This window comes from Ostrinia furnacalis, unplaced genomic scaffold, assembly GCF_004193835.3.
Source record: "Ostrinia furnacalis isolate ACB-3 unplaced genomic scaffold, ASM419383v2 OfSCF1726, whole genome shotgun sequence".
In the NCBI taxonomy this organism is placed as follows: Eukaryota; Metazoa; Arthropoda; class Insecta; order Lepidoptera; family Crambidae; genus Ostrinia; species Ostrinia furnacalis.
In genome coordinates, this window is record NW_021131965.1 from 236,448 (window position 1) to 254,256 (window position 17,809).

At 44.6% G+C, this 17,809-nt stretch overlaps 1 protein-coding gene across 3 annotated transcripts in view; it reads right to left on the reverse strand.

The window, feature by feature from the left end:
• Positions 1 to 2,279: 2,279 nt before the first annotated feature.
• Positions 2,280 to 17,809, reverse strand: part of LOC114353517 (dual serine/threonine and tyrosine protein kinase) — a 28,470-nt gene continuing 12,940 nt past the window's right edge. For 2 of the 3 annotated variants that reach the window (XM_028305550.1, XM_028305548.1), the window contains exons 5-17: positions 16,072 to 16,506; positions 14,816 to 15,015; positions 14,187 to 14,296; positions 12,614 to 12,870; positions 11,949 to 12,180; positions 10,033 to 10,262; positions 9,220 to 9,382; positions 7,501 to 7,588; positions 6,958 to 7,125; positions 4,843 to 4,972; positions 3,613 to 3,731; positions 3,201 to 3,292; positions 2,280 to 2,451 (exon numbers count right to left, since the gene is read on the reverse strand). In XM_028305550.1, the coding sequence (XP_028161351.1) occupies positions 2,315 to 2,451; positions 3,201 to 3,292; positions 3,613 to 3,731; positions 4,843 to 4,972; positions 6,958 to 7,125; positions 7,501 to 7,588; positions 9,220 to 9,382; positions 10,033 to 10,262; positions 11,949 to 12,180; positions 12,614 to 12,870; positions 14,187 to 14,296; positions 14,816 to 15,015; positions 16,072 to 16,506 (2,361 nt within the window). In that variant the 3' untranslated portion in view covers positions 2,280 to 2,314. Of the gene's footprint in view, positions 2,452 to 3,200; positions 3,293 to 3,612; positions 3,732 to 4,842; positions 4,973 to 6,573; positions 6,701 to 6,957; positions 7,126 to 7,500; positions 7,589 to 9,219; positions 9,383 to 10,032; positions 10,263 to 11,948; positions 12,181 to 12,613; positions 12,871 to 14,186; positions 14,297 to 14,815; positions 15,016 to 16,071; positions 16,507 to 17,809 lie in introns of all 3 variants that reach the window. The other variant, XM_028305549.1, reaches the window with a different exon arrangement.

Sequence of the window (17,809 nt, forward strand, 5' to 3'; positions counted from 1 at the left end):
TCTGACCAAATTTTCAAAATTGTCAAAGAATTTTACCGAACTGCATCATAGCAATATGTCTGATTTGCAGACTGTAGTTGAATGATAGTTCTGAGATACCGGAAACATTATTTTCAGACGTTAGTGGTGTAGCGCAAACCCGTAAAATCACTTAAAAAAATTAAAAATGAGACAAAAAAAATGTCTCATAGCAATACGTCTGAAGGACATTGTCAGAAACCGCCTAAAAACCGCCCAAAAACATTAACCCATCATAATTATTTTCTATTTTTTTAAATACATTAAGCACCCATTCATTCTAATGGACACTTAAGCATTGAAAAATTAAATAAATAAGTCTTTTAACGTTTATTCTATAATACTATTACAACTTCCGGACGTTTNGACCCAGGCAACATCCCCATTCTTCAGAGCGTAGACAGACTTTTCAAATAATCTCTTCCTGCAACCTTCGCCAGTTTACGTTACGTCTTGCGCCGACTAAATTCCTGCCACATTTGCGAGGTCCCGCCCACTGCCACTGACTGGCTATTTCTTACGTGCTTGCAGAGTAAAATAGGACCACCCCCACTCTTATCGTGGATGTGAAGAAATATGCGAACACAAGCCGGACTAGCGTGGGAAAGGTTAACGGGACTAATCCCACACCACACCTCGTTCTCGCTGCAACCTTTGTGTAAAAAACCAGTAGATTTGACTTTTGCGCGTCGCTTCCAGCCTCTGCTGTCCTTATCTTTAAACTAGAGATGAAACGGATATCCGGTAACTATCCGGTAGGCCGGATATCCGGCCTAAATTTACTATCCGGCCGGATACCGGATAGTAACTCACTATCCGGCCGGATACCGGATATTAAAAAACTACGACAATTTCCTATTAATAAAATGAAATACTTTTTTTTTCGTTTCCAAAAATACAGTTAAAAAGCACGGTAAATGAAGTAATAAATCCCGTGGTTTAATTATTTTAATATATAATTTTATGACTCCATAATCGGCTTTGAAGTACTGCATGCCAACCGGTTGCCGAAAACTTCGAAGACCCATAACTCTTAAACTAGTCATTATATTACAAAAATATTTGGTACACGTATCAATAATATGTATAGGTAGAACATACTCAAATATTACTGAAATCGGAAACATCGACTTTTTTTACCTGTCCGCTTCGCGTGGAATGCTCCATACATTAAATCTTTGGGGTAAATAAATATCAATAAAATGGCTTATAATAATGACGGCTTTTATTAAAAGTCCAAAAAGTTACAAAAAAGCCATATTAAGGCCTTTCAAAAAACTAATTTCTTTTTCTGGGCTATTATCTCTAATGACGAATACATAAATGGTAAATATCTGTTAATGTCAAAATATTGCCAAATAAATTTTCGCTATTCAATCACACACTCACGATGGCAACCAAAATCGCCCGAATTAATCTGCCCCCTAGACAAGTGGCAAAATCTGACATTCTATTCGGATGAATTCGATTTTCGAAAAGTGTGACTAGTCTAGTCTACTAATAGACCCACTGATCGCGTTCGAAACACCTGTGCGGCGCTAAACTCGTCACGACATGCAACGAGACTTGGGCCAACTATCCGGCCGCCGGATATCATTTTCATCACTACTTTAAACCTATACTAGTCCTCAGTCCTCACCTGGTGTAGAAGAACTTCATGGCCAGCTCATGGTAGTGCCTCTCATCCGGTGGTACCCCATTCTTGACATTTATAGTCAAAAACCAGTTTTTGTTTCTTTTTTATTTTACTCCGCTGCTTCTGTCGGTGCCGTCTCTGGACCTTTTCTTTTCTTAAAGCCGCTCACTTGGTGTAAAAGAACTCAATGGCCAGCTAGTGGTAGTGCCTCTCATTCGCAAGCAGCACCTCTTTCTTGACTATACAGTTATTGTTTGACTTTTGCGCGTCGCTTCCAGCCTCTTCTGTCCTAGTCTTGTCTCTGAACCTATGCTAACGTCATCAGTCCTCACCTGGTGTAGAAGAACTCCATGGCCAGCTCGTGTTTATGCCGCTCGTCGGCCGGCAGCATCCCTTTTTTGACATGACTGTATAGTCAATAGTTTTTGTTTGACTTTTTCCTCTTTTCCTGCCTCTGCTGCTTCTGTCTTAGCCTTGTCTCTGAACCTATACTAGTCCTCACCTGGTGTAGAAGAACTCCATGGCCAACTCATGGTAGTGCCTCTCGTCGGCCGGCAGCGTCCCTTTCTTGACATGTATAGTCAATGGTTTTTGTTTGACTTTTTCGTCTCCCATCCAGCCTTCACTACTGTCCTTGCCTCGCCTATGAACCTGTGCTCCTCACCTGGTGTAGAAGAACTCCATGGCCAGCTCGTGGTAGTGCCTCTCATCGGCCGGCAGCACGGACTTGACGGCGGCGGGGCTGCGCCCGCCCCAGCCGCCGCGGACCGCGTACACCACGCCGTACTGGCCGCGCCCTAGAATTACCACGCGTGTTAAGGTGGATTTAGACTAAACAAAGAGCTAGAATCAGAGTAGAGAATTCATTCTTGATCTTTAAACGTACTGTTTCGTATGAGAATTGAAGATTTCAGTTGCAGTAGATGATGAGCAGAAAAAAGACAGTGACAGGTTCAAAGGTTGTAATGCGTAGACCAAATAGTAATGATATGCATGAAATTCAAATTTTGACAACGATACGTTTTATAAAGTAGCCAATAAGAGCGCCGCTGAGTGACGTCACTGCGTTCCGTTTTACGTGGGTTTTAGTTTGGCTTCAACACGTACTAATATTAGCTTTCAGCGCTTACACCACGCGAATATGTTGATAACAGACCCAAGAACTAGGATTCTACAATTTAAGCTCTAGAGATGTTCAGATCAGGCGAATGAGTGCTCGTTGCTTCGAGCACTATAACGCTTTAAAGACACAGCTTCCCGAAGCGAGCAGACGTTCAGATAAATAATAATAAAGGCTTTCCGAAATAGAACGGGTACCTATCGCGCGCTAAAGCGTGAGCCTGACGTCGCGCTATAGCGCCGAATTGTGTCGGTAAAATGTTTAGTTTTGTGTCAAATACAGCGCTAGCAGTACGCAACGCTATGAGCTTCGATAGATACGCGTTGTATTTGGCGAAGCCTTAAAAACGAACTGTATTTGTATTAATAGTCTATGTATGTATAATAAGCTTGATTCGCTATCACAAAGAACACTAAGTTAGATTACCAATTTCTCTTCCCAACTCTGGAGTCCCGTACATGAGCAAATCACACATCGATGTGCTCTCGAGGCATAAACGCGCAAAGGACGGAGCGTATCTGAAATGACAGCAACACAAATGCTATACAATGTTATTTCATGTAACTACTCTAAAATATTAAAAGACAAAGTAAAAAAATGTCTTTATTTTGCAAATTTAAATAGTAATTACAAATCGCTAAATATTGAGGAAAAAAAATTTAATAAGACTTTAAAAAATACAGTTTTGCTCTTAAAAACAAACACAATTTACGTTTCTACCTTCAAAACATTTTAAGTTGATTTTCTTAAGCAGGACAAGGTAAATATTTGGCCTTCCACAAATATTTTTCTAAGCCATTAAAATATTTCATGAAATCTGAAATGAGGGTAGACTTACTTTTTCCTAATAGCTAGCTTAATATCTTCGGTGTGATGCAGCCGGTTGGCCAGCGCCGACTCCAGAGACGTGAGAGCTGACTGGTACCTCTCGTGGGCATCGCTCAACCTCTCTAATATCTGGACAGAAATATATTATTATTAGCACTTTAATAAACTGATACAGCTGGAAAAGTGAGAAAAAGATCTGCGCTAGTGGAGAGACATGGATTCACAAATAATGGTTTCGATTAGGAGACCACAAAAAGACTGGGAAACTTTTGGCCTGCATTTCATCTGATGGAAAGTGATGATGAAAATGGAGGATGGAAGCTGTTATTATATCGGTAGTCGTAGAGCCCAATGAAGATTTTTAATCGAGAAAATTATTAGTTTTTTTTCAAGGTCAAAAATAAAGTTCTGTTTTAGGCGTCTAAAGCAAACCGATTATTTCCGCTTACGCATTCAATCGAAGACACTACCGAAGATGTCTAACATCCCAAAAACGTGTTCTCTGATGACAAGAAGATCTTCGTCGAATTTCTTCGCAAAGGTATTTAAAAAAATGTCTACTCAACACCGTCAACATGGTGTAATGTAGCTTGCCTCAGAGTCTAGTACCGTCTCGTTTACACACTAGAGTAATCCATTGCAAGCAAAGGACATCATCCATTTTGGTCCAAAATCAAAAGTGCCGGCCAAAAAATAAAAGTGCTGTATTCTGATAGAATACGTCCGCCTTAGCATTTATTACTATGGCACCAAAGCTGTAGCACCACTGTGCATCGTAATGTATGAATAGTCGATGACTCTTAGATCTCAAATACTCGACGCAGAGTGGAGCTACGGCTTTGGTGCCATAGTAACAAATGCTAAGGCAGACGTATTCTGTCAGAATACAGCACTTTTTTTTGTTGGCCGGCACTTTTGAATTTGGACCAAAAATATATGAAACGTGGATGATGTCCTTTCACTGTTATTAGTCGAGAACTCGATTCAAAATACACTAAACCAATTCAGCGATCAGTAACTGCTCGATCGTGAATTCCGGATTAGCCATGCCGGCGTGGCCGCCGCGCGTGTTTTGTTTTCGATGACTACTAGGGGAGAACAGGCCTGGCACAACTTTGACAATACTGTTCCGCCCTCGGCGCGGTACTATCCAACCGGGTGACTGTTCCGCCCTCGGCGCGGTACTATCCAACCGGGTGAGACATGAGTGAGCGAGAGAGGTAGCAGTCTCGTGTCTCACCTGTGCAGAGATGACCCGGGCCAGGCGCTGCGGGCCGAGCGAGTGCGCCGTGTGTAGTGCCACCTGGCGGCGCCACACGGGACTCAGCACGCAGCATGCTTCCTCGCCCTCGCTGCCCACTATCCGCAGTCTAGAACAATACATAATACACATAAGTTGCTGCATAAGCTGGAGGAATATAGAGATTTGACGTCAAATGTCTGCTATTAGGATTGACAAAGGCCGTGCTATAGCAGGATCTTCAACTGCTGGATATCAGGGTGTCAGTGGGATAACACATAAGCTGGAGGAAGCTGATTTAAGGTTCGGCCAAACCAACGCGTTCAGTCTGCGTCCGCGATAGCGTGCACGATGGCGATCACTGGTTTACAATTGTCGCGTTCCCATTCCAGACGTTCACAGGAAAAAAGCCGCCATTTTGAAAAGTAGAAATGTAAAAATGATAAGTGCGAACTGATAGCCACCACCACATGCAGACGCTGCACCGAACGCCGCGGCCAATCAGAGGATGCGTCGATGTGAACACGTCTGATCGCCATATGCCAACGCGAACTCAGGCTGAGCTCCTTAGTTTGGCTGAAGCTTTAGTAAGGGACATAGTAAGGGACATGTCACATTAAGGCTCCATCCAATTTGCAGGACGGCCTTCTGATGGTTGCCCACCTGGAGAACAGCCGCCGTAGTGAGTCCAGCATCGAACGCAGCAGTGAGAAGGAAGCACAGGGCTGCAGGTCCACCTGGCGCGCCACTGACAATAACTGCCGCATGGCCTCGCTGAGTCCACCCACGAAGAAACCTGATGGTAGCCCAACCCTGCCAGGGTCTACCCACCTAGAAACCTCCTGATAGTAGCCCAACCTCACCCAGGGTCTACCCACCTGGAGAATAGCCCTCTGATGGTAGCCCAACCTCACTCAGGGTCTACCCACCTGGAGATTAGCCCTCTGATGGTAGCCCAACCCCACCCAGAGTCTAACCACTTGGAGAATAGCTTTCTGATGGTAGCCCAACCTCACTCAGGGTTTACCCACCTGGAGAACAGTCGCCGAAGCGAGTCCAGCATCGAACGCAGCAACGAGAAGGAAGCACAGGGCTGCAAGTCCACCTGGCGCGCCAATAGCAGCTGGCGCATCCTCGCTTCTAAGGATCCACCCACCTAGAAAAACCTGATAGTAGACCAACCCCGCCCATGGTCTACCGACCTGGAGGACAGCCTCATGATGGTAGCTTAACCCCACCCAGAGTCTAACCACCTGGAGAATAGCCCTCTGATGGTAGCCCAACCTCACTCAGGGTCTACTCACCTGGAGAACACCCGCTGAAGTGAGTCCAGTAGGGAACGCAGCAGCGAGAAGGAAGCACAGGGCTGCAAGTCCACTTGGCGCGCCAATAGCAGCTGGCGCATCCTCGCTTCTAAGGATCCACCCACCTAGAGAAACCTGATAGTAGACCAACCCCGCCCATGGTCTACCGACCTGGAGGACAGCCTCATGATGGTAGCTTAACCTTTTTTTTCGTCAGGAAATGCATGATATTGCATACCCACTGGCCCGGGGAACCAGTGGATTATGAGGCTCTCCCTGCCAGATGGGCAAAGCTTACTCACTATACCTGACGGTGTCCTACAAAGTCTTTGGTACGGAACTGCGAGTTATTGTCCAACCTCGCCTGAGGTTAAAGCTAATTTTAAGTCTTAAACATATCTTTGGAGATTACGATAGGTCTTTTCACCTGGAGAACAGCCGTCGAAGCGAATCCAGCATCGAACGCAGCAGTGAGAAGGAAGCACAGGGCTGCAGGTCCACCTGGCGCGCCACTGACAGTAACTGTCGCATGGCCTCGCTGGCCGGCCGCCCGCCTGAAGAAACCTGAAGGTAGCCCAACCCTGCTAGGGTCTACCCACCTAGAAAACTCCTGATAGTAGCCTAACCCTACCCAGAGTCTATCAACATGGTAGACGGCCTACTGATGGTAGACCAACCTCACTCATGGCCTCGCTGGCCGGCCGCCCACCTAGAGAACAGCCTCCTGATGGTAGCCCAACCCCGCCCAGGGTCTACCAGCCTGGTAGACGGCCTACTGATTGTATCCCAACCTCACTCAGGGTCTACTCACCTGGAGAACAGCCGTCGAAGCGAATCCAGCATCGAACGCAGCAGTGAGAAGGAAGCACATGGCTGCAAGTCCACTTGGCGCGCCACTGACAGTAACTGTCGCATGGCCTCGCTGGCCGGCCGCCCGCCTAACTCTTGGCGGCATGAAGACTCCAGAGAATCCAGGCATCTGCAACCATCAGATATTCTTACTAGTGTAAAAAACAAGCCGTTTAGAGTAAACTTGTGTTACAACGCGGGCGTGCATCAGTTACTTAACATAACTTCATACCTCGTATCAAAATACAGACGCAAAAGATCTTGAAGAAGCTGAAATAGTCAATGAGAAGCATACGCATATCTTCGTTTGATCGTTGATTTTGTACAAAATTGTTTATTATTTACACTTCTCAGTGGAACCATTCGAAAACAAACTTTATGTCACAGCGCATACGTGCGTTATTTAATTAACATAACTTTATAACTCGTAACAACATACGCAGTCAAAAAATATTGAAGAAGGTAGAATAACAATTTCTATTGGATAACTAAAAATTTAGCTTACCTTTGCAACGTTCCAAAATACGTATCCTTGAGGCAGTCGACGAATTTCACTAACTTCAGGCTGATCTTGCGACTCAATTTCGACAGAACTGTGGACAAAATATTAATAATTTAAAAAAGTGACGTCACAGTTGAGATGTGGTGTGGGCCTGGGCATGCCTCCCCACTCTGTAGACCGAGGATCTATTGAAGGTCACGGGACTCGCCTGGACGTGAGTAGCGCAGGACCGTTGGTTAAGTAAACCCTTAGGGGAGGCTTTTGTGAAGCAGTGGACACGACTGCACGTGCTATCGCTGCGTTCTGAAGCCCGCTTCGGAAAAGCATCTTAAAGCCGCCTGTCTACTGAAGCAGAACAAGGGAGAAATACGGGGCGGAATTGCGGACTGTGTCTGTCCGTAAACGCAGAGCTAGGTAGCGGAGAGCCGCTAGCTTGTAGTAGGCACATCAGTGCCTATCAGGGCCATCAGGCCGTTGAGGCAGAAAAGTTCTCGAGTGGCGACTACGGGCTGCAAGACGTAGTGTGGGCAAACTTTCCTCTAGGCTAGTCTAGGTGGACCGACGATCAAGGAAGTGGGCAAACTTCCCTCTAGGTGGGCCGACAATCTGGTGAATTTCTACGACCTGGATGCATCCTTAGGGGAGGCTTTGGTCTAACGATGGACGTCTTTTAGTTGAAACGACTTACCAGTCTGTTGCACATCTAAAGAGGCCTGTTTCAGCGACATGTTGCTGTCATTGTTGCAGACGGCGCCGGCGCTCCAGCGCGACGAGCCCCAGCTGGACGACTCATTCTCGATGCGGATGGAAGGAGTCAAGCGGAGTTGCGGAATGTCTATCCAAACGCGGAGCTAGGTAGCGGAGCGGAGCGAGAAAGTATGCGGAGCGAAAAAGTGTGCGGAGGCTAGTTGTGTTTTCGTCTCACGATTTCTCCGCTCCGCTTCCCTACTATATCATCTCATTCCATTCCTATGACAGCTTAAAGGAGTCAAGCGGAGCGGAGTTGCGGACTGGTTATCCAAACGCGGAGCTAGGTAGCGGAACGGAGAAGTATGCGGAGCAGAGTAGTTGCAAACTGTTTTTGTGAGGCCTCGAACGCCCAATTATCATTTGATTTCCCCGCCTACGCTCCTCCCTTTGCTTTGGTATGAATTATTAGACTAGTTTGCAACTCGTTGTTTACTGAAGAGGAATGCAGATTTTTGCTTCCATATTGGTTCATTTTTACCTCGCTACTTTCCTGTGGACAACCTAAAAATACTGTTGTTTGTTCTTACCAGTCTGCTGCACGTCTAAAGAGGCCTGTTTCAGCGACATGTTGCTGTCGTTGAGCAAAAAAGTGTGCGGAGGCTAGTTGTGTTTTCGTCTCACGATTTCTCCGCTCCGCTTCTCCACTGCATCATCTCATTCCATTCCTATGACAGCTTAAAGGAGTCAAGCGGAGCGGAGTTGCGGACTGTGTCTGTCCATAGCCGCGGAGCTAGGTAGCGGAACGGAGAAGTATGCGGAGCAGAGTAGTTGCAAACTGTTTTGTGAGGCCTCGAGCGCCCAATTATCATTTGATTTCCCCGCCTACGATCCTCCCTTTTGTGTGAATTATTAAATTAGTTTGCAACTCTCTGTTTACTGAAGAGAAATGCAAGTTTTTGCTTCCATATTGGTTCATTTTTACCTCGCTACACTCCTGTAGACAACCCAAAGATACTGTTGTATGCTGCTTACCAGTCTGCTGCACGTCTAAAGAGGCCTGTTTCAGCGACATGTTGCTGTCGTTGTTGCAGACGGCACCGGCGCTCCAACGCGGCGAGCCCCAGCTGGACGATTCATTCTCGATGCGGATGGAGCCGATCTGGGACGAGACTGGGCTCGAGTCGTCTTGCTTGGACTGTAAGGATAAAGTGTTGTTTAGAATAGGGTAGTTGACACTCAAGTCAAAGAGCACTACAGTTTTTTTATGCATAACAAGACAGGTATTTGACCGCAATCGCACCTGGTGTTCAGTGAGATGCTGTCTAGGATGGTACATATCTGCCCAATGGCACATATCTAAGTGCCTATTCACTCTCGCTTGAAAGTTGGCACCACTGCCCAGTGACAGTACCATACTCTACAGTGTCGCGATCTTGGTGAGTGCGTCTTAGGCACTAAGCAAGTGACATGGCGTTACTCTACAAGTGGCACCAACGCTAAAATGATAGTCCTTATTGAGTTGACAAAACGGGAATCTTCCATAGATGCTAGTCACAGACACGTGGCAAAATGTTAGTAAAGATGCACAAAAACTACCTATGGTGAGTAATTATGACAGTTTAAGTTTATCTTGCACTCCTTTACCAGGAGTATCACTCACCTTCCTAAAAGACTCGCTGACGCTCAAGCTTTCATCGGTCTCCTGTATGATCTCATAATCCTCAAAGTTGTAGCTATCACAAGAGACCGTCTCCTCGCCATCAGATGCGGATACGGATGCAGCAACATCCGCTGGTTCGGTCAGGCGGACGTGGCCTGGACTAAGAGACCAGGAGTGTCACTCACCTTCCTAAAAGACTCGCTGACGCTCAAGCTTTCATCAGTCTCCTGTATAATCTCATAGTCTTCAAAATTATAGCTGTCGCAAGAGACCGCCTCCTCCCCATCGGATGCGGATGCGGATGTTGCGGCATCCGCTGGTTCGGTCAGGCGGACGCGGCCCGGACTGGTGGGAGACCACGAGTAGAACACCGAGTTTGATATCACGAAGCGACGGTCTTGGTGGCAGGGCAGGTCTGGAAGTATACATTAATGGTTTTGTTGAATTGATATAAGATATTTTAAGCATTTTACAGGGGCACGTACTATTTTCATGCATGTCTTTTATGTATGACTCAGTGAGTCGAGGTCATAAGAAATTAAAGATACCATAAGAAGACATTACAAAGAGTTTTTAGGGGATATCTTTTTTACCGACAATTTCCAAAATAACCGTGTGCTTCGAGCAGAATGGAATAGTTATACTCCCACTCTTCTTTACGTGGATCTCATAAGAGCCGACTAAACGATAACTATGCATACCTTAGGTTTCCTCCACTCGTCTGGACAGAGCGTGGGGACTGCAGGCCAAATCCTCCCTTTTCATCATCATCATCATTTCAGCCATAGGACGTCCACTACTGAACATAGGCCTCCCCTAATGCTTTCCACGTTGATCGATTGGTATCCTCCCTTTTATCTCTGATAAATTAGAAAGGCGTCTTCCAGTAACCGAAACTAGATGACCTGATGGTGAAAAGAGTGACGATAATTCTATTACTAAACCATCTGGTTAGGGTGGGGCAAGGTAAAAAATTATGTATGTTTGTGGTAGTGTCTTCGCCAGAAGGACGGTCTACTAAAACCTGATGGTGTCCACTGGAGCCTAAAGAAATGGAGCCGCGAATTACTGTCCTAACTTGGACATTCGTCCGCAACTCCGTCTTAGGCTATTTCGCTCTCGAATTAGCCTCTCCGGCTTCGAGGGGCCTCCTAATCCCTCCGGTTGTTTTTATAGAGGGTTTCTCTTCGCAGCCCTGGTGAAACAGGAAACTGTGTTGTTTTTATAGAGGGTTTCTCTTCGCAGCCCTGGTGAAACAGGAAACTGTGTTCGCCTAAGGTCGCCTTCCTACAGTAGGGATTATCAGATATAGATAGATATAGCTCGCTCTTGAATGAGTCTCTCCGGATTCGAGGGTCCCACCAACCTCAAGTCCAGTTGTTTAAAAAAAGGTTTCTCCTCGCGGTCCTGGTGAAACAGGACCCTCGGTCCACTTAAGCGGGTTATAGTCTACTCCATGCTACTCATTACTTACCATCGACACTCCAGTCCATATTATTAACTTCAGCTCTCATCTCCTGCAGGACTTCCTGCATAATCTGCAGTAACTCCTGCTTCTTATCCCCGTCAGAGAACTTCTCATTAATAGTCTCGTACAACTGCTGTTCTTGAGTGGCCACGTATTGGATCTTAACCTTATCTTTTTTACGTCAAAAAATTATGTCTGTTATGTGGTAGGGTCATCGCCAAAAGGACGGTCTACTAAAACCTGATGGTGTCCACTGGAGCCTAAAGAAATAGAGCCGCGAATTACTGTCCTAACTTGGACATTCGTCCGCAGCTCCGTCTCAGGCTATTTCGCTCTCGAATGAGCCTCTCCGGCTTCGAGGGGCCTACTCATCCCTCCAGTTGTTTTTATAGAGGTTTTCTCCTCGCGGTCCTGGTGAAACAGGAAACTGTGTTCGCCTAAGATCGCCTTCCTACAGTAGGGATTATCAGATATAGATAGCTCGCTCTTGAATGAGCCTCTCCGGATTCGAGGGTCCCAATAAACTCAAGTCCAGTTGTTTGAATAGAGGTTTTCTCCTCGCGATCCTGGTGAAACAGGACCCTCGGTCCACCTAAGCGGGCTATAGTCTACTCCATGCTACTCATTACTTACCATCGACACTCCAGTCCATATTGTTGACCTCCGCTCTCATCTCCTGCAGAACCTCCTGCATAATTTGCAGCAATTCCTGTTTCTTATCCCCATCAGAGAACTTCTCGTTGATAGTCTCGTATAACTGCTGTTCTTGAGTGGCCACGTATTGTATCTTCTTGGGAACGACTTGCAACTCGCGGGCCATGTCGAAAGATGCTAGGATGAACTGCTGGAGCAGTTTGACGTGGTTCTGGAATGTACATGAGGGTTATGTAAAGCAGTTACCAATTTTTAAGTTGACTAACTGAAGATTTTTTTAATTATTTTAATCGCGTAAAGCAAGCGTCAACTGGCAAGCGAAAGGTCGTGCGATTCCCGCCTTAGGCAGTTCGATTTTTTTCAAGTTGTTAATTTAAAATCGCGTAAAGTAAGATAACTATTTTCTAACACAGCCGTATGACAGCCGGCCACCTTTTCTAATTTATTTAGAACTTTACATTGTTGTTGTTGACTGATTTTAACTCATGTCTGGGTAGGGTGTTTAAGTACTACATAGATACAGGGAGATCCTTTTTATTATTATGTCACAGCAAGAAATCAGTTAGTTTCATTTCATTTTAAAATTGGCTAGTTACTTCGCTAGTATTCGTACAGTATTAAAGCTATAAAACAGATCTACAAACCTCACTCAACCTGGTGCAATACTCCAGCAAATAACTTTGCAAACAATCCGTGGCAAACTTCACGGTGTTATTCAGTAGCGCCGTCCTGCTCTTCACTATCCGATCGCTCTCTCCGTCCCGCTTACTCCTGGAGTCGGCGTTGAGTATGGCGTTTGCGATCGGCGGCGCTAAAGGCCGTTGTTCTGATGTGCGCAGGATTTCACTGTCGTCTATTATTAGGGATTGGCTCTTTACGTAGTGTTTTGGGGTGGGGTTGGCTGTAAAGAGAAAGGATTGTGGTTGTTAATTGATAAGTGCCCCTTAAGGCTACGCTTTTTTATTAACGTGGAAATACATAAGTGCCAAAATAGTAGTCAAACTTGAACAAATATTTTTGATTCAAATCAAATTTTCAATGCCTGCGATGACAAGAACTTGTATCAGTGAGTCCCATCTAATACAAGTACCTCTAGTAGGAAAAACTTTCGAGTTCGTTTCGTTGCGTATTCAAAGTGTCATCGAAAAATTTTGTATGAAAAATTAAACAGCGCCCCCTAGGGCGGCTATAATGTAGGGGGCGCTGTTTAATTTTTCATACAAAATTTTTCGATGACACTTTGAATACGCAACGAAACGAACTCGAAAGTTTTTCCTACTAGAGGTACTGATGTTTTAACCAACTTTTCCGTCAATATCGGCAAAATATGAAGTATTTAGTATCCTTATACTAAATCGTTGATCAATAAATAATTTTATACTGTACTAGCGGCCGCCCGCGACTTCGTACGCGTGGAACCCGTTTTACCCCCTTCATCTATCTTACGCGGTTTAGATTTTTTCATACTAATGTTTTTTCCTGCTAACTCCCGTTCCCGTTGGAATTTCGCAATATCCTGTTGTAACTAAGCTTTAAGTTTACTAAGGTACCTGCATGCCAAATTTCAAGCGTCTATCTTAAGTGGCTTAGATTTTTTCATACAAATGTTTTTTCCCGCTAACTCCCGTTCCCGTAGGAATTTTGCAATATCCTGTTATAACTAAGCTTTAAGTTTACTAAGGTACCTGCTTGCTAAATTTCAAGCGTCTAACTTAAGCGGTTTAGATTTTTCATACAAAAGGATTTTCCCTCTTGTTCCCGTTTCCGTGAGAATTTCGGGAATTCCTTGTTGTAACTAAGCTCTAAGTTTAATAAGGTACCTACATGCCAAATTTCAAGCGTCTAACTTAAGCGGTTTAGATTTTTCATACAATAGGATTTTCCCGCTAATGCCCGTTCCCGTGGGAATTTTTAAGTATCCTATAACCTGCCCAGGAGTATGAAGAATAATTGTACCAAGTTTCGTTAAAATCCGTCAAGTAGTTTTTGTTTCTATAAGGAACATACAGACAGACAGACAGACAGACAGACAGACAAAAATTTTACTGATTGCATTTTTGGCATCAGTATCGATCACTTGTCACCCCCTGATAGTTATTTTGAAAATATATTTCATGTACAGAATTGACCTCTCTACAGATTTATTATAAGTATAGATTAATTCCCAATTGTATATTATTTCTATTGCCAGTCAAGTGTTTCTATAAAAATACTCACACATTAATTCCCATTGATCAAGTAAATCATTCATGAATGCGTTTTGTTCTTCGTTCAGTCTTCTGCTGTCAGTCGATTTCTTCTTTGGCCGCGGAGATTCTTCGGAATGTCTGTAATAAATAAATAAATAGGCATCCATTGTTATTCTTTTTTTTACTAGCTTTTGCCCGTGGCTACACCCGCGTTTACTTTGTCTGTCACAGAAAAAAAGATCACGAAGGTCCCTATTTCAAAAACCGGGATAAAAACAATCCTTTAATTTTAACATGGATGCAATCATCATCTTTTCTGTCATAGGACGTCACAGCATTTAGGCCTCCCCCGATGATTTCCATGTTGACCGGTTGGTAGCGGCCTGCGTTTAGCGCCATCCTGCTACTTTTATGAGATCGTCGGTCCACCTTGTGGGTGGAAGTCCTGGGTGGAAATTTTTACCCCGAAAAACGTTACTTCGACATTACGTTACTCCGACACTACTGAATATCGACATGACTTTACTTCGACACTACACTACTCAGACAAAGGATATACGCTTTTGTCTATTTAGGTATCCGGAAGTCCTACGCTCCGCTTTTGAAATACAATTAAATATTCAAAAAAATTAACATATGTAATATTCTACCCCATACCTTATAAGCTCCTGGTCTGACTCGGGCAACTCCTCAGCGGAGTACACGGCGTCTTCCGTGGACTCCGTGGCTTCTATGCACACCCTCACTCTGTCTTCCATTCTGTTCCCTTCTCTGATGTCTCTGCTGTCAGAGAACAGCACGAACAGAACTTGGGAGTGCGGGTTGATGTCTTTCACTTGGTGGAGGTCTAGGCAGTTCTGGGGAAAAAAAGAATAGAATGATTACAATAGGTCTAAAGTCCGGTCGCCGAGCACGTAGAATTTCGTCCAATGACCCCAAGCTATCCATACTTATCGCTCGCGCGTAATTATGTTGCTGTCACGCTCGCACACTCACTGCGGCCGCCCGTCGCACAGTCGCGACAGCAATATACGCGCGAGCAATAAGGATGGGTAGCTTGGGGTCATTGGACAAAATTCTACTTGCTCGGTGACCGGACTTAACTTATTTAGCGCCTAAGATATGGGAGCGGCACGGGAGTGATTTTGTGAAGGTCAAACGTCAGCGAAACTCCAAATCCATTGAAAACACTCAGAAAGTACTCATGGGTGAAAATACAAAGAAAGAAATATCTCACTAAAGATTTGGCCTTAAGGATACTATCCGAAGCCATTAAATCTGTTTAAAAAAAAAAGTTTTGTATGCCCTGTCACGTCATAATATGTCAATGTCACCCCTTCCTTGCCGCCTTCATATCTTAGGCACTGAGTTAATCACTAGATCTAACGTAGTAATTCCTTTACATTGTGTCTAATAATAAAAGTATATTTTGTTTTCAATAAAGTATTTTTATTGAATGTAGGAGGAGTGGAACAATCACTTAGTCTTGTAAATTAATATTTATGTGCTAATAGGGTTTGGGTCCCTTTTATGTGCTAATAGGGTTTGGGATTCGAGACTCGACACGTCCCGTCTTGGGACGTGTCGAGTCTCGAATCCCGGGACTTTTGGAAAAAGTTATCTCGATTCCCAGGACTTTTAAGTCCTGGTGTCATGGTTGTCAAAATTGTATTGTAACTTGCAACCCGTTGCGGCTTTGCACGGGTATTAGACCTTATTATTAGGCCATCAGAGATTAGAGAACTGCTAATTTTAATTAAAAGGGAATTGCTATTACTTGTAGTACGATTAATCGAACCAACAGGAAAAAAGTACAATCGGACCACCACCAAAATCTACAAATGTTTGTTGTAAAATCGTACCTTTTAAAACCGTAAAGTTAAAATACTTTAGTCTGGCAACACTATACATACCTCTGACGTAAACACAGCCGGCTCCCCGCCCCCCTTCCACGGCCGTTCCTCCACCACCTCACTTTTATCACTTTCGCCACCCTCCCCGTTCTCCCCACTGTCACAACTCGACCGGGTCATATTATACAAGTTGAACGAACTCCAAAAGTCCTCTTCACTCCGTGACGTCACCATATTCGACACAAAACTATCACTGAACACATTCTTGCCGATTCTATCCACCGCGTAAAGGTACACTGGATTGAAATTCTTAAGTATTAAGTCCCTTTTCGAGTATAATTCGGAATGTAAGTGTTTTAAAGTCTGTAGGTTGTGGCAGGTGTCGTGGTCGATGTCTGGAGGCACTATGATGCGAAGACCGTCTTTTAGGAAGGGGTTGTTCAGTTCTATTTCCAGCATCGTGGCTAAGTCTGTGTGGTCTTGGCGGACGAGGTCCTGGAAAAAACAAAGTAGATTTTAGGGCATAGTTATAGGGCTAGCGCTAAATTCAAGTGTCTGAGGTATGGAAGCGGCACGGGAGGGGTGACATTGACATAATATGACGTGACAGAGCATTATAGTCCCACGATTCTGTAACGTCATGTGGCAAAAATAAAAAACCTAACCCAGTACTGATATTAGCGCCCTCCAATAATGTCATATTATTGCAACGTTGGGCGTTGGGACGATTAAATAAGTAGACTGACTGCGTATTAAGAGCCCATTTATTAATAGTGTATAACCTTATATACTATGTAAGGGATGTGAGTGTGTGCGTGCGTGACGCGCATACTACATTATATTTGGTTGTCCAACGTGGAAAAAATCGGAACCAGCGATCCGGTATAGACGGTGGCGCCCCCCTGTTAATGTCGGGGGTGGGACAGTTCAGTGTAGGACATCTATACAAATCTGAAGCGGACGTTTGACGTCTTATAAACACCCTCCTTTGCCGCTGCCATACCTCATGCACTGACTGAGTACCGCTAGATCTATGGTCCCTAACAGAAAATTAGAGGGATGGTAAAAACTGTTAGTCTTAGGCCCGTTTTCACAATCAATCCATAATTTTTAAGTGACCCCTATGGTAATTCAACAGGAATATTGTTTTTAATGGGGTCACTTAAAAATTAGGGATTGATGGTGAAAACGGGCATAAGGCCTTGTTCATACACGCGGGATGACCGCGCAGTTTTTGGGTGGTTCTTTGGCGAGGCACTGATGCGGTAACCGTGCGGTTACGGTTTGGTGCAAATGTACGAGAACAGCCCAGCAACCGCGCGATTATCGCTGTCTGAACCAGGCCTTAATGATGTTTATAATTGAAATAGTTAAATTGAATTAATGATGTAATGGTCTAAGATAATGCGAGAGTACAGGTGTGATGCTGATAAGCGGGGGCATACAGAGGTTAAGCAAGTTCCAAGGTCCAATATCTGTCAAACTCGATCTTAAAAGAAAGACAATCTTTTAAGAATTTTCTTGTAAAGCGCTTGGTTTATCGGCCTTCTCAAAACCTTGTTTTGAAATAAAAATTGTTTGTTTAGTTCAAAATCATCAGGAGGAGATCCGCAGGAGAGCCAGTGACTGACATTGCCCGCAGAATCGTTAAAATCAAATGGTAGTGGGCGGGGCACATAGCTCGCCGAGTTCTCGAGTGGCGACCATGAGCCGGAAGACATAGTGTGGACAGGCCTCTTACTAGGTGGACCGACGATCTGGTGAAGGTCGCGGAAGGTGTTTGGATGCGGGCGGCGCA